We start from the raw sequence: 16,955 nt of genomic DNA, 5'->3' as shown, positions 1-16,955 counted from the left end.
CCTTTCCCCTGCCCTGGGATGTTGGATAGAAGGCTCATGATAATATTTGGGGATATGTCACATGCCTTTTAGAGTCCTCATTCTCCTGGAACTTGTTTGGGAGTCTAGAGTTTTAATGGAATTTACTATTTAAGAACGCAGCCATATGCTCTGACTTCTCCCTGCCACAAAATGTGCCAGGTGCTTCTACGCAGTTCATATAACAACCATATGAACATAATTATTTACATCTTTATATATAAAGACACTGGGAGTCAGAGAGTTTACATAACTCACCTAATTTTGCAAAGCCACTGAGTGACAAACCACACATGCAAACTTAGGTCTGTCTGATTCTAAATCTTATGAAGGACACCTGTTTTTCTTTAAATGCTCCCTGCTAATCTTCTCTCTCCCACTCTAAAGGAATTTTAAAAAAATCTTGTCACTACCGTTTTTTATTATCAAAAGGTTTATTGTTTTTCATCCTCCCCGCTGGTTAGACTGATTAAGAAAAGGTCTACTATTCCCTTGTGAGAGAAGCAATGAAACCTTATGTTTTCTTGTAAGATGATAATACTCTATTCAATGAAATGGTATACTTCTATAAAAAGATGTCATGACTTTGGCACAGTGTGATAAATGGTATCTTCAAAATTGAATGGATTCTGATATGGAATCATGTTATTGAAAGATTAATTAAAAACAAAACCCCAAGCCCCAAAACTGGTTAAGACTGTGCAGCTAGTCAGTTTAGTGACCTTCAAGTCTAACTTTGAGATAAAGATGTTTTCTTAGCCAGCTTGGTTTTTTCTGAATTTATCCAGAGATTTTAAACTCTGGCTTAATTATTGATGGGTTAATTCTGGCTTGTTGGCCGACTGTGGCAACAGCAACATTTTCAGGAAGCTTCTGGTGACCTGGCGTGCATTTTCTCAGGCTAACTGAGGAGATTAGATTAGGTCAATATTGGGGATCCTCTCTCCTCCCACCTCCCAAGATGGGTTGCCCGCTGTTTCCCTGTTGGGATTTTATTCTCTACATTCCTTCTCTGCTCAACTTCCAGAATATCGGAAGCTATCTCTTTTGATAAATGGGGCAAATGAAGAATTAGAGCTTATTTCATAATGCCTAAATTCTCATTTTATAAAAGCAGATTATAGTGTTTATTAAATACTTTCATTTTTAGGAAATTTTTATAACAATTTTTTTTCACTGACAATAGAACAGTCTCTCTGTGAAACAGATTCTTGAGAACTTGGTCTGACTCATCACTGCTTCCCTAGGACCTACCAATCTAAGGCACATAATATATATTTATTTAGTCTTTATCAAAGGGAAATATATTGAATTAAATCCCTTTAAAGAGTGGTTAGATATATGAAATAAAAATGTATTTATGGAAGTCTTGTACATCATAAACATTACATACGAATAGAAGCTATCACTTTGTTCATATTCTCTCACTATTACCAATGACTTGAGATTTCTATCAATGTTTTACTAATTTGCCACAAAAATATTACTTTTAAGAAAGAAATCTATAATAACAGTCATGGTACAGTCTTCTTTTTGTTCTATTGCTGATTGTTAATATTTTGTTTTTAGATACAGAGCTTTCTGGGATGAGAACTAACTTGCACTAAGCCAGATCTCCCAGTGTCCTGTGTGGCTAGGTTCTCACACTGGACTCATCTGGGAAGTTCTTATTTTGAGAATAAGGCAAGAAAAGGAGAGAATGTCTGTAGTTTCCTTTTTCTTTTCACACTTATCCCAGCCAAAGGGTGGCATCACGGTTCACAGAGAGCTGTTTCTACAGCACTTTGCTACCTGCACTTGTCCAGAGATCTTCAATGTTAAGACGTTGTAGCCTGAAAAAAAGAACCTTCCTTGCTAAAGTGACTTTTTTTGGTGTAAGTTTCATTTTTTTGTTGTTTGGATTTTTTTTTTTTTACATTTTACATATAAGACATTTCCCAAGAAAAATGTCACTTCTGCAAAAGCTAATTTTTCTACACAATGGAGAAAAATATATTAAATTATTGAATTAAAATTGAGAGCTTTAACTAGCTGAAAAAGATGAATGCTTCTAACATTTTACCTGTGACATCTGTATATTCCTCAGCATCCTCGGCGACAGCACTAAGAGGGGCAGAAGCACAGTTAAGCAGCAGATACACAGAAGTCCAAAAAATCTGTTCTTTCTTCATTGTAGAAATTATCTCTGAAATACAGAACCCAGATATATTTAATTAAGAGTAATGTCAAATCATCTACAGACTGGTAGGAAACTTATGCATGCCTCCACATGTAAATTTCTATGACACTTAATGTGTATTCTCACACACTTCTGTCCACAAATTCCATGAGTCATATTTAAAACGTGTATGTGGCATTTACTACTGTAGACAGACATTCAGGACATATGTCTAATATTCAAGTACATAGCTCATATTTGAGCCTCGAAAATGCAAATTTAAAATGGCAGTATTTGAGAGACATGGGTAAATCCTCATCAACATGGCTAAGTATGTATTAAGATCCATTTTCATATGCGATTTTATCTGCATCAGTTCTAATGCAAGAATATTTGCTACCCTTCTTTCTCAGCCAGAATTAATTACATTTTAATATTTTGTACATTCTTCTGTTATTTCACTTATGCAGGCAACGTTAAATTCCTGATTTCACTTTCCCTTTGTTTCAGTACTTCTTTTATTTAAAAATTTTTTAAAAAAATATTTATTTATTTTTGAGACAGAGAGAAGCAGAGCATGAACGGGGGAGGGTCAGAGAGAGAGGGAGACACAGAATCTGAAACAGGCTCTAGGCTCTGAGCAGTCAGCACAGAGCCCGACTCGGGGCCGAACTCACGGACCGCGAGGTCATGACCTGAGCCGAAGTCGGACGCTTAACCGACTGAGCCACCCAGCGCCCCCAGTACTTCTTTTAAAAAAAAGAAAGGCGTTTTACAAATTTTTGTCTTTGTTTCCTTTAAAATAGATTTGTTTTTATAACCAATTTCCGAACCAGGTTTTCTATGAGAGAGCAAACAGAACTGCGGACAAAATACATGTCTGGCATTCTATTGAGTCCTTTACCTCAGTTCGTCCACCCTCGTTTTAGGCAGTTATTATCTGATTCAAAAGAGTTTAACAGAAAAGTGACTTTAAGTGATAAACCAACACAGTTACACTCTGAGGGAAATAGATTTCAGCAGGAAAGTGAGACTTCCTCTTTCAAAATGATTTAGAGATCCACAGTAAAAACTAATGGAAAACCACACTGAAATTTTTTTAAAGGTTCTGTCTCCTTTGGATTCAAAGATGGAAGGAAATGTGTTCATGCAGCACAGGAAGAGAAAAAGAAAGAACATAGGCACATGTTCAGCCACTGAGGATGTTATCAGCGTCAGGAAAGAAAACAAAATCTTATCAGTAAATAGTCACAAATGCAGGAATGGATATTCCATCTAAAACAATTTAGAGAATTCTGTGTTTACACCTGTAACAAATCATAGCTGCAATACATACCATTAAGGTGTTTGTAGCTTTATAATAAATAATAAATAATCCCCCTTTGCTTTAAGCATCATAAAAATTACTAGTGAAATGTACAACCTGTTTTCTCACAACACTTTGTAAATGTTAACATACGCTTGATTTTTAGTCAATAGCAGTGTTATGTACTTTCTATATCATATCATAAGCTATTTGAATCCACAAATAGGTATGTATATATATATATGCATAGATACATAATTTTGAAGAGTCTATCAGCTAAATTTCTAGTCTTTCAAGGACTCTTCTATTTCTATTAGTTTCTTTGAGATATACAACCTTGTTATATCTTGATTGTAAAATATAGCATGTTTTCCTGTCCCATGGTTTAGGGAGCAGGCTGAGGTTGGGTGCTTGAAGAACTTGATGAGAATTTGGGCTTCAAACTCATCAAATTATTCTCTTTAAAATATTGGCCTAGAGTGTTGCCTAATTTTAGTGGTTTTAGGCTTTCCTTAGTTGTAAGAAACACAAAGCAGCTCAGACAGTTTAGGTCAAAAGGCCATCAGCTTATTCATTCTAGAGAAGGTAGAATAATCTAGGATCACAAAGGAAGGTTTGTGGTTGGATCTGAGAGTCGGGGAGCTGAATACCGCCAGGAGTCGCTCATTGCTACTGCACTCCTTAGACAAGCTTTATTCCCCCTCAGTGCAGCCCAGCCTTCTCTACAATAGTAGGATGCACCGCACTGATATTTTAAACCTTAAAACATTCTTCCATGAAAACAATGTGAGTGCTTCTCTTTATGGACTAGTTTCAAATAGCTTAATAGCACTGATGGTTTCAATTTGGAAGAATTGAAACTTTTGGACCAATACATTTGAGATGACAAGCTGTTGGGAGACTGGAATCGATTTGGGGGAGCTGAAATGGACTTGTTTCAGGTTTGGAAAATAGGAAAATGTAGTAACCTTGCAAATCTTAACATAAGTGTATGGGTCTTAGGGTGGACAAATGTAGCTCCAAGAAGGAGCGGATTGTTGCTTCCAGAAGAAAGGAAGGGTGTCGGACAGATAAAACTATAAGAATGCCCTGCAGCGAACTACAGCTAATTAATGACACACAGAGTTTGAAATCAAGTTAGCAGATTACCAGTCCAGTCCTCTTTCTTCTCCACAATGTTGCCCCTGAAGAGTGGCCAAAAGCACTCAGCCTTCCAGAGCAAAAGACTGATTTGGCACACCACTGAAAAAATACTATAATTTGTTATGACACTGGTAAAGCTGTAGTTTGTGGAGATCACTTAAAGTGAACTGACTTAATTACATATCATTGTAATTGATTTCTTTTTAAAACTTCCAAAAGCATCACTAACTTACATTGCAAAACGGCAAACAAGACAGCAAACCCAAACTGAAGCTGTACATCGGTTAACTCACTATACCTTTCTGCATTCTACTTTCTTGAATATCTGGCCCCATTAAAAATATCTACTACCCAACCTGGTATCGTACAGAAAGATTGACTCAAAGGAGTTCAAAGATCTGACTGTGAAATATAAAACATTAAATCTTATAAAAGAAACATAGGATAATATGTTCATGACAAGGATGGCAAAGATTTCTGAATCAGGACATAGCACCAATTATAAAATAAAATACTGTTAATTACATTTCAATAAAATCAAGATTTTCTGCTCATCAAGATAAGCACCATTAAGACACTGAAAAGAAAGTTGTGAGAAAGTGTGTGAAACTCATGTATCTGAAGATTATACATTGAAAATGTATAAGGAATTAAAAATAAATAATCCAATTAAAAATGGGTTAAAGATTGAATAGGCACTTCTCAAAAAATTATATGCAAATGGAAAATAAGCATATTAAAAGATACTCAACATAGTCATCAGAAAAATTAAAATTAGCACTATTGTGAGAGAGTACAACTAAAATTAATAAAAGCTGACAATATAAAGTGTTAATGAGCATTTGGACCTTTACTATTGTTGGTGGGATTATGCTATCGTCTGAATTATTAGTGTTCCCCAAATTCTTATATAGAATCTTAACTCCCAAACGTGATGGTATTAGGAGGTAGGGCCTTTCAGAGGTGATTAGGTCTTAAGGGATAAGGTTCATGCTCTTATTAAAGAGACCCCACAAATACCCCTCATCCTTTTCACTATCTGAGGACACAGCAAGAAGGTGCCAGCTATGAACCAGAAGGAGGACCCTCAGTCTTACCAAGTCCCCTTTAATTTTAATTATATAGCAAGAATATATTACATAAAGGTGTTATGTTAGTGACTAGTTGTGCATGATAATATGTTAGACACTAAGAGAGACTTAAAAATCTAGAGGAAGCCTTGAATTTATATGTAACCAACAGAGTTAAATAAATATACAATGTTAATAACAATGCCTAGATAAATTGTAAGGATATCTTTGTATATGCCAGGTACATAGTAGTGGACAATAAATTCATGTTAAATTATTTAACTTGAATAAAAATAGTATTTATCTTTTGGGGGCCAAAATTTAAAACTCCTATACTTAGTTCTACCAACAGCCTGTTAAGTAACCTTTGGAAATAAATTTATATTTTTAAACCTGATTTATAAAACACATGACTTTTGCTACATTGTCCTTAAATTCCATTTAAGTTCTAAAAATTTATGCATTTTAATGAACACATTTTATACACTTCACAGAATAATCTATAGTTAGTATAGTTTACGTTTTCTATTTTTTACTTTAGTGCTAATTTGCAGCATCAATTTTATCCTTTTAGGTCAAGATGTGTTCTCAGAATATGAGTTAGGCAACGTGTTATTAGTTGTTATATATATATATATATATATATATATATATATATATATATATATACATACACACACACACACACACACACACATATATATATACACACACACATATATATATATATATATATATTTATGTCAGAATTAAAAAACTTATAAAGGTTTCTCAACTGTAGGACTTTCATAGGATCCTTATGGTAATGTACAATTGTATTTTCTATGAGAGAATATAGTAAATGCATTTCCAAATTTATATGGGACTATTGTCCCATAAAATATTTTGGGGAAATACTTTGACAAATAATGCTACATTTAAGGAAAAGTCAGTAGATTTTCTGAACCAGAAAAATATTAAAAAGCACGATGTGATCTGTGCTTTAATAAAATCCAGCATATATGGAAACATGTCAAAAGGCCAAAGTTTAAGGAATTAACAGCTAGAATGTTGCAGAAGATCAGATTGAAAATATGAACAGGGAGTTGTCCGTGGAACCACAGAGAAAAGGGTAGGTAGGAGAGACTTTTTAAGTATTGATAAAACTGAGTGAGTAAATGCAGGATATGAAGGGCAGAGAATTCAAGCACATCCTGAGTAAACTGTTGTGTAATCATAGAAATAGGGAAATTAATGTAAGTGTTGGTGTGCATATCAGGGATGAATTCAGTCTGGACAGATTGTATGTGAAGGTTATGTCTTCTAAGTGGGCCTGTATAAAGGCAATTAAAAATATAAGACAGGAGCTGGGAAATGTTTCGCTATACCATCATCATCATCGTGAGGTAGGGTCATTTCACCAAGGGAAAGGGTGCCCAATAAGTCATTTCCAGCTCCCCTTCAATTTTATTTCCTGTCTTTCCTGTAATTGCTTGGCTTTATGGACACTACCTACTAATCCATTGGCCTCACTGAAACTGCTAATTCTTGAACAAACCATACAACTTCTAGGTTTAAGACTTTGAAACTACGATTTTTTTAAATTAATTTATTTGAGAGAAGGATGGGAGAGGGGAAAGCAGAGAGAGAGAGAATCCCAAGCAGGCTCCATGCTCAGTGGGGAGCCCAAAGCAGGGCTCCATCCCATGACCCTGGGATCATGACCTGAGCTGAATTCAAGAGTCACGCAACCAACTTAGCCACCCAGAAACCCCAAAACCACTATTTCTTGTCATGGGAATACGCTTTTCTGAGATACTGGATTAGCAAACTCTCTTCTTTTAGTTGGTACCCTTTTCAGATATCTTCTCCTCCAAGAGATTTTCTTAGAGCACCATATTTAAAAAGTAACCAGCACCAGTACCTCATCATTCTCTATCCCAATAACCTGGTTTTTCTTTTTTAAGCTTCTTTGTCTCTTCATTACTGAACTGTAGAAGTTCTGTACCTATTATAGACATAAATTCTTTGCCAAACATATACATTATAAATATTTTATCTTGGTTTATGGCTTAGCTCTTCATTTTCATATAAGTATCTTGAGCAACAATTTTTATTTTTAATACATTTGATTTTTAAAAATAATGCAATAGTTCAGTAACTATTAGTGTATCTATAGAGTTGTACAAACACTGCCCCCATCAGTTTTAGAATATTTTCATCAACCTATAAGGAAACTCCATACCCTTCAGCCATTACCTCCTCCCTTCCCAGTTTCCCCATTCCACATCTGTAGGTAACCATTAATCTAATTTCTGTCTCTATATATCACCTAACTCTAGATATTTCATATATATGGAATAATACACTAAATGGCCTTTTGTGTGTGGCTTCTTTAATTTAGCGTAATGTTTTCAAGGTTCATCCATGCTGTAGCATAAAGCAGGATTTCATTTCTTTATATTGCTGAAAATATTTGATTGTATAGATATACCATAATTTATCGATTTATCAGTCAGTGAGCATTTGTGTTGTTTCCACTTTTGGGATATTATGAATAACATTATGAACACTAGTGTACAAGTTTCTGTGCAGACATATGTTTTCATTTCTCTTGGGTATATAACTAGGCGTGGAATTGCTGGATCATACGGTAATTTTGTTTAATCTTTTAAGGAACTGCCAAATCAGCTGCACCATTTCACATTCCTACTAGTTATGTCTTGCTTTGTTTTTTTGAATAACACTTATCACCACTTACATATTTATTTGTATACATGTTCACTGCCTTGAACAGTAAAGCATTTTCCATTGTGAGCATAGACACTTTATGCAACTTTCACATTCTATGTTTGATGCCCAAAAAATGACAAAGTAATACTTGATAAATAAGTGAATTAATTTGAGTATACTTTGTGAGCTAAAATTAGGGTATAGTATGGATCTTTGGATATATCCATGCAGTTTTATTTATTTCTACCACTCCCACACACAAAAAATAATAAAGAGGGGTTAGCAGCAAATGTGATAGAGTGGTCATTCATCCATATTTCTTTTTCTAAATGTAATTGTCTTTTTTAAATTGCATACTCTACTTTTCCGGAAGTATGAAATATTTCAGTTGAAAAATTTGTATAAAAGGAAATTTTTAAAGGAAAATATAACATGAATAGACTAGATTTCATGTTTATAAAATTTTACTTAAGTGGCAGGTATTTTCCAAATCAAAGGAGGAAAAAGAGCAATTGCTAACACCCAATCCAAAGCGATGGTAGTGTGTAGGAGGGATGCCTAAAAGTGAACTTAGAGGGGCATCTAGGTGGCTTAGTCAGTTAAGCGCCTGACTCTTGATTTCGGCTCATGTTATGATCTCATGATTCCTGAGGTCAAGCCTCATGTTGCACTGTCAATGTGGAACTTGCTTAGGACTCTTTCTCTCCCTCTCTCTCTGCCCCTCCCCCCGCTCTTTCTCTGTCTGTCAAAATAAACAAATAAACATTTTTAAAAAGTGTACTTAGAAAAGAGATAATTAGGTGAAAGAAATATATTGTTATTTCACTATTATGATATTAATATTCTTGAGAGATTATGTGAAAGAAAGGGAAGTAGTCAGTATAAATCTAGGAAGTGAGGAGCCAAAAATGGAAAGGAAAAGGGAACAACCTTGAGATTTTTACTTGTTGAGGATATAGGCTTATCTATGAACTTTCTATCAACTACAATCCTTTTAAAAAATATGGGGCACCTGGGCGGTTCAGTTGAGCATCAGACTCTTGATTTAGGCTCAGGTCATGATCCCAGGTCATGGAATTGAGCCTTATTTTGGGCTCCACACTAAGCATGGAGCCTGCTTAAGATTCTCTCTCCTTCTGTCCTCACCCCCCCCAAAAATAATCTTATTCTACATGAAATATTATACCCATCTTAAGAAAACTGAGGCTCAGAAAAGAAGTATGATTTTTCCAAATAGAATGAGACAACTAATATTTGCATCCCTGTTTCTGTAACTCCAGAGTTCATGGTCATATCACCATACCAAGCTGTCTTCCCAAGAATTGGGGAATTCTGTCTTCAGCAATGTCTATAAAGTACCCAGCTTCTGGCTGCCTACAAGGTTATTCTGCTTGGCAATTATATCACTGTGGTAGAGATGACTATATCCCTTATGGAAACCAAGAGCCATCAAATCAATCCAAGTAATGTCCCATGCTCTGATCCCAAGTAATATCTTTCCTTCCTCCCTTCTTTCTTTTTTTCTCTTTCTCTTCTGTTTTTCCTGCTATCCTTCCTTCCTTCCTTCCTTCCTTCCTTCCTTCCTTCCTTCCTTCCTCTCTCCCCATCTCCCTTCTGCCTTTTCTCTTTTATAGGTTTGTTTAGTGGTTAACAGAAGGAGTCTGGAGTGAGACTGTGCTATGGGCTCAGTGCGTCCCCCTACAAATTCATATGGTATCTTAACCCCCCAGTAACTCAGACTGTGCTGTATTTTGAGATAAGGCCTTTAAAGACATAATTAAGGATCAATGAGATTGAGGTGGGCCCTAATCCAATATGACTGGTGTCCTTATATAAAGAGGAAACATTAGGATATGGATACACACAGAGGAAAGACTTACTACCTATAAGCCCAGAAGAGAGACCTCAAAAGAAACCACTCTTTGTTGACACCTTCATCTTGAACTTCTAGCTTTCAGAGTTGTGAGGAAATAAATTTCTGTTGTTTAAGCTACCCAGTCTATGGGATATTGTTTTGGCAGCCCTGGCAAACTAGTACAGACTGTAAAACTTCACATACCAGTTTAGTCACTGACCAATTATGTGAATTTGATAATATATTTATCCCCTCTTTGCTTCTGTGTACTCATCTATAAATTGGGTATTTTGCTAGAACCTACTTCACTGGATGTGAGGATTAAATGTAAAGGAATTAGAATGGTGACTGCTTCAGTAAATTTTAGTTATTATAATTTGTATAAGTAATGTTTGACATCATGTTGGGTGCACTGTAAAAAAACCGAAGCTCAATATTCATGGAGCTTATTCTTCCTTGAGAATGTTATCTCAGATTCTATGAAGGTCTAGAAAATAATTGAAAGCATAGCACTAATTTGGAAAGAGATTAGGGAGAAGCTGAGAAATATTTTTGTACTGATTTGGTTAGTATGCAAGCCAAGAATTCCTGGGCTACAAATTAGAAGATGAGCAGTACAGATCTTAAGGTAAAGTGAATATTCTAAGGATCGCAGTCAAGTGGAGCTAGAAATATGTTGGCAATTTGGCTTTGATGACTGGAAGAGAACTCAAAAGGAATGGCAATGGACATTGATGTGAATGAGAACTTACGGCAGGATTCAAAGAGCGAAAAGCTCACAGAGAATGGAAGACACTAAGAGTAGGCTGGAATTACAGCATTAGATTTCTAGTACATAATTTTGGGAAAGACATGAAACAATATGTAGACAGTTACTGATCTATTCTACCTTTAGTTCCGGGAATGCACTCTTTCTTGTTATCTTCTGTGATCTGTCATCTTGAAATTAATCTGGAAAAATTTCATATTGTATAATTGTGTTGTGTATTATCAGCACGGTGCTTATATAATTTAAAGTTCCGAGCTCACATATTATTGAACTTCTTTTTTAAAGTTTTACTGTTAATTTGCAAGATCATTGCATACTTTGCTATGTCTAAAAGGTAGGAATTTCATTTTGGCTGCTTCTTTGTGGTGTATCAATGAAAGACAGGACAGAGAAACCTGACAACCAGAAAAGAGGAAAAAATAGATTGAAGAATAACTCCAATTTTCTGCTCAGCAGTCGCTAACGTTGTTATCCTCTTGGTGTTTATTACTGCCATCCACTCAATTTGGCTGATCCCTTGGGGGCTACCTTTCTGCCCACTAAAGTTTGGGGCCTTCTTTTATCTTTAATCTATGTGCCTCCTTGGCTCTTTCACATTTTGGGTGAGTTTGCTGCACACTAACACCAAGGATAATGAATGAAGAAATAGAGAATTAAAATAAAACTTATGGTGAGAGAAGGGGAAGATAAAAACCCTCCAGTGATTTTTATAGTTTTCTATTTTCTCTGTATGTTTTGAAGGTCATTTTTTATGAGTAATATTTTCAATGGAAAATTTCCAAATATTCATAATGACCAGGGTCCAGAAATGGTTTTTTTTTTAAACTATTTTTAATAGGCTTCCAACTCTTGTTCCTGGATGGAGAGTTTCTGAACTTGCATAATCTCAGTAAGAGATTTCAGAGCCAGACTTTTCTCAGGCAAAAAATATTTTTTTAATAAATACATTGTGGGAATGCAAATGTTTGGGTGTCTTCTCAAGAGAGGTCTAAGGCTGTATGACTGCACATTTGCCACATAATAAATTCTAACAAGTCTGTACAGAGCCTTCTTTATCTCTTTATTAACTCCCCCCCCCCACCAACCCCAGGTCCACATTCTTGGAACACTGAGTCATCATTATAAGCATTATTTTGGCATCAGGATTATTTATCTATGAAATAAGGTTAAAATTAGATAAAATGTGATGAGATTCTGGCTATAGGGAATATACACCACATTTGTTTTAAGAAATATTAGAAGTGCACGGTGCCTGGGTGGCTCAGTCAGTTAAGTGTCCGACTTCGGCTTGGGTCATGATCTCACGGTTCATGGGTTCGAGCCTCATGTCAGGGCGATTTGTGCTGACAGCTCAGAGCCTGGAGCCTGCTTCAGATTCTTTGTCTCCCTCTGTGTCTCTGCCCCTCCCCCATTTGTGGTCTGTCTGTCAAAAATAAATAAATGTTTAAAAAGTTAAAAAAAAAAAGAAATATTAGAAGTGCAAAGATACAGCATTTATAAAACATCATTTTAAAATAAAGTCTTATCATTTTTTGAAGTGTTTTCTTATCTATTAGGTCACTGTATCTGGACAATAATGCTATACAGCCAATGGCACAGGTATGCTGAATTTATGTTAGAGATACATGAGTTATTTTCCAACATCACATGGCTAGTAAGTGACAGAAGCAAGACTAGATCCTCAGCTTTCCCAAAGGTTCCTTAAAGTAAACAAGACTTATGGGATAGAGACTAAATACAATTCAGGAAAATATTATCCAATATGTCAATTACTTATATCTGTCTGTATTTATTTGCCTTTGAAATATTACCTTTATTGTGAATTGAAGACTATGAGCAGGCAATGTCACCAAAGGAACTACAGTATAAAAACCAGTTTCTCTGGTTGCTAATCCTACAAGTATAATTGATTAACCAATGTAAGAAAATAGCTTAAAAGCAGGCATCTAGGGAGAAAATCTAAATGAAGACTCAGTCTACAATATGAATATGAATCCCAAATAATTCTACAGCTAATTATAATTATGTGCTTGAAATAAGGCTCAAATAAAATAGGAGTTTGCTGCTGTTTTCAACTTTGGTCTTTAGCCAAGATTTTTTTTTTTTTTTTAGATTTGTATATGTGTCTTCTATTTCCTCTAAAATTTGGGGAAAAAAGAAAATATGATGCTTTAAAGATTTTCAAGTACCTTTTTTGTGGTTCCTTTGTGTGACTTGTTCTAATCTATTCATTCAATCTTTGGCTACTGGGTGAATTTTTGTGTCCTCTTCCCAAGTATAAGGGACCCCCTCCCGCCAGTTTTTTTTTTTTTTTCCTAAGGCTTTGACCTGTGCCCTTATTGAATGCGGTTAGCTAAGGTTTGGGTCAAAAGCCAACTTCCCATATTTACGGATAGACTGATGCAGAAATATTTACACAATAACAAAATAATCACTAATGGGGTACCTGGGTGGCTCAGTCGGTTAGGTGTCAGTTTCTTTTTATATTTGTTATAAAAAATGTCAACAGAAAAGTAATGAAAGATGTATCTACAGAAATTGTTTCTATATGTATTTTGCAATTATTTGATTATAAATATTTTCATGATACCAATTTAATTTTTTCATTCAGAAATATCTATAGTTCACTCCTCTTTCATCATAACTTCTATGATTATAATAAGCTTATAAGTTTTAAGTAACGAAATTTTATTTTTTTCCCCATCTCTGCAATGGGAAAAATGCAACATTTTTTATTAATAAAACCGTTTAGAAATTGTCTATTTCATTTATGTTTGATTCTATCTAGAAAAAACATAGTATTATCACTTAGTTTTCATCTAAGTGATATATCTGCACAAATGAAAAGCAAGCATTCTAAGGTAGTTAATAGAGGATGGGAGTGGGAAAATTGGGGAAATGTTGTTTAAGTGTACAAATTTGCAACTGGTAGATAAAAAAAAAATCCTGGATATCTATTGCACAATGTAATAATTATAGACAACAATACTATTTTATAAATTTCAAAGATGTTAACAGGCAACTTAATTGTTCCCACCACAAAAAGCAAGTGATAATTATGTGATGCAATGGAGATGTTAGCTAACATGGTAATAATCACATTGCAGTTTCCAAATGTATCAAATCAACATGTTATACACCTTGAACTTACACAAAGTTATATGTCAATTATATCTCAAATAAATATTTTTTTTTAAAAATAAAGTAAGCATTCTGTTTGGTATTGTTAAGATAGTATGAGCCATAGGCAAAATATACTATGACGATGTATTACTAATTATAATAGATTTAATAAACACCTTCATTTAAAGAGGGAGAGTATTATTGAGAGACTGATGATTTTCTGACCAACTGATCTTATTAATATTTACAAAATTAAAACGGTCTTCTTAACTGGGGAAGGTAGGTAATACATGTTCATTTCTAAGAAATCATAAAACATAGGGGCGCTTGGGTGGGTCAGTCGGTTAAGCGTCCGACTTCAGCTCGGGTCACGATCTCGTGGTTCGTGAGTTCGAGCCCGGCGTCGGGCTCTGGACTGATGGCTCAGAGCCTGGAGCCTGCTTCGGATTCTGTGTCTCCCTCTCTCTCTGACCCTCCCCCCATTCATGCTCTGTCTCTCTCTGTCCCAAAAATAAATAAACGTCAAAAAAAATTAAAAACAAATCATAAAACATAAAGGACAGGAGAAGAAAATCCTAGAATAGCCATCAACCTACACACTCAGAGAAAACAAAACAAAACAAAAAACACTGGTGCATATGATTTCAGATATATGTGAACATGTGTGTATTAGTGTATGTATATGTGTGCTAATATTTACGGAAACGTGAATAATCACAGCACATATGTATTTTGGTAACCTCCTTTGTCATTGAACATGAGGATATAGGTATCTCTCTAAAATGACCTATATAACCTCATTTAATAACTGTATAATATTTTATTTTTTATTGTTTTAGAATTTATGTTGCCAATTAGAAAATTAAGTTATCACAAACATTACAAACATCAATGTAATAAATATATTTGAAGTTTAACATTTTAAAATTTCCTTCACTATTCCTTTTTGGTACATTCACAGGCTAAGGAATTATTAGGACAAAATCTTGTACATTTTTAAGAATTTGCACGTGTGTAAATTGCCATTCAGGTATATAATTCCAATATACACCTTTTTCAGGGGCTTATAAAAATGTGTATTTCTTTGTCTTTGACTAAATGGTGTGTATGTGTGTTATGTGTGAGAGTGTATATGTGTTCCTTTAAACTTTACCAATCACTCATTTGAACTGCAATAAAAAGTGACTGTCTTTGTGGACAGTATGATGTCTGTGACCAAAATAGAGAAATATTTTACAAAGTATGAAGATGCAAAGTAAAGATTGGTAATAATAAATATATGCATCTGCTCTGGTATACTATTTTCTTTCAAAATAAATTAAGGGATAAAAGAGATGAGAGAGCAAACAAATATATTAATGTTATTTCATATGTAGGGTAAGACTGCAAAAAATAAAGTGAAAAGAATGGACATAAGAGAGGAACAAGATGCCTTTTGAACATCAATCTGGTTCTTTCTAGTTGTTAACTAGGAAAAAGCTTTAAACATCCATGCAACTCTAGGTTTTTAGCTGCTAAATAAAGGGTTAGAACAGGTTATAATCTGTGTTGATTTTGAGTAAAGATAATATGTGGAAAACACACGTAACAGAATGCGTGGCCTTAGTGGGCTTTCCTTAGCAAAATTTCACCCCTGCAAACTCCAATGTGTACAGAAGTAGCAGATATCTCCAGAGTACAGCCTAAAGTTTGATGAGAGTAAAGAACCAAAGAAATGGCCACATTTGTTTTCAGAATGTTAAATGTGACTTATCCCAATTCAGGCAACGAGGAAAAAAAAATGGAAGGGGGTTGAGTGTGGGGGGAAAAAAAAAGATCTTGTTTATCCTCAATTCAAAGAATCATTGTTTGAATCACTGTTTTCAAGAGAATTCCTGACATCTTCAATATCACCAAACATCATACCTCATCAGCATTCTCATTTATAATCCTTAAACTATTTGAGTTTAGCTTGATACTAAACAAAGTAAGTTAGATTAAGACTTTTCTCTCCACTCTGCCTGCTGTGCACTCGCCTGTGCCCCTCCTAACCATGCCTCACAAAATCGAAGAAATCAAGGACTTTCTGCTCATGACCAGGCGGAAGGGTGCCTAGTTCGCTGGCAGCCACCATTCTGCTTTCTTCATGGACTGTTCTAGATCTCTCCTCCGTCAAGATTAAAAAAAATAATAATAATAAGGATAATGTGAAGTTTAAAGTCCGATGCAGCAGATACCTTTACACTTTGGTCATCACAAGAGAAGGCAGAGAAACTGAAGCAGTCCCTGCCCCCAGGTTTGGCAGTAAAGGAGCTGAAATGAACCCGGCACACTGATTTGAACTGTATTAAAATTTTAAAAATTCTAAAAAAAAAAAAAAAAAAGAAAAGAAGAGAAAAGAAAAAGAAAAAGACTCTTCTCTCGAAAAGAAAATTGCAAAATAAGGTGAAAAAACACAGTATGTCAAATCATATCACACTATGATGAACATCAGAGTTGAGCTATATACTCAGTATTAGATGATTAGTACTCTTAATAACGTAAGAGTTGTAAACTGGAAAGGGTACTATCTGGGAAACACATCCTAGATAAAGTGAAATATCAAAAACCTTTGAAGTCTTGGGAAGAAAACTTGAGAAATTAGGATAAAGAGCAAGCAAAATGTACAAGAAATGTTATACATTAAAGTTTAATGAAAGGAAAACTCATATAATAAATTTTATTTAAAGGAAAGAATATACCTTTAATGAAAACATGAAATAAATGTAAGGGGCAGGATCAAATAATGGCAGGTTCAGATTGCCTTAGATTTTGAAGCACAG

The 16,955-nt window shown here is 34.8% G+C and overlaps 1 protein-coding gene and 1 pseudogene across 2 annotated transcripts in view; one reads left to right on the top strand and one right to left on the bottom strand.

Moving 5' to 3' along the window:
• The window catches only part of TFPI (tissue factor pathway inhibitor), a 69,059-nt gene that overhangs the window by 36,797 nt on the left and 15,307 nt on the right, over window positions 1–16,955 (bottom strand). For both annotated transcript variants that reach the window (XM_047085003.1, XM_047085002.1), the window contains exon 2: window positions 2,081–2,203. In XM_047085003.1, coding sequence (XP_046940959.1) covers window positions 2,081–2,189 — 109 coding nt within the window. In that variant the 5' untranslated portion in view covers window positions 2,190–2,203. The remainder of the gene's footprint in view (window positions 1–2,080; window positions 2,204–16,955) is intronic.
• On the top strand, window positions 16,187–16,486 carry LOC124515925 (60S ribosomal protein L38-like; annotated as a pseudogene).

Source organism: Lynx rufus, unplaced genomic scaffold (genome assembly GCF_022079265.1).
Source record: "Lynx rufus isolate CCGP_SWC_20201006 ecotype Redwood Valley unplaced genomic scaffold, mLynRuf1.p SCAF_2, whole genome shotgun sequence".
Taxonomy (NCBI): Eukaryota; Metazoa; Chordata; class Mammalia; order Carnivora; family Felidae; genus Lynx; species Lynx rufus.
Note: the sequence above shows the minus strand (reverse complement) of the source record. Positions and strands in the feature narration are given on the sequence as shown.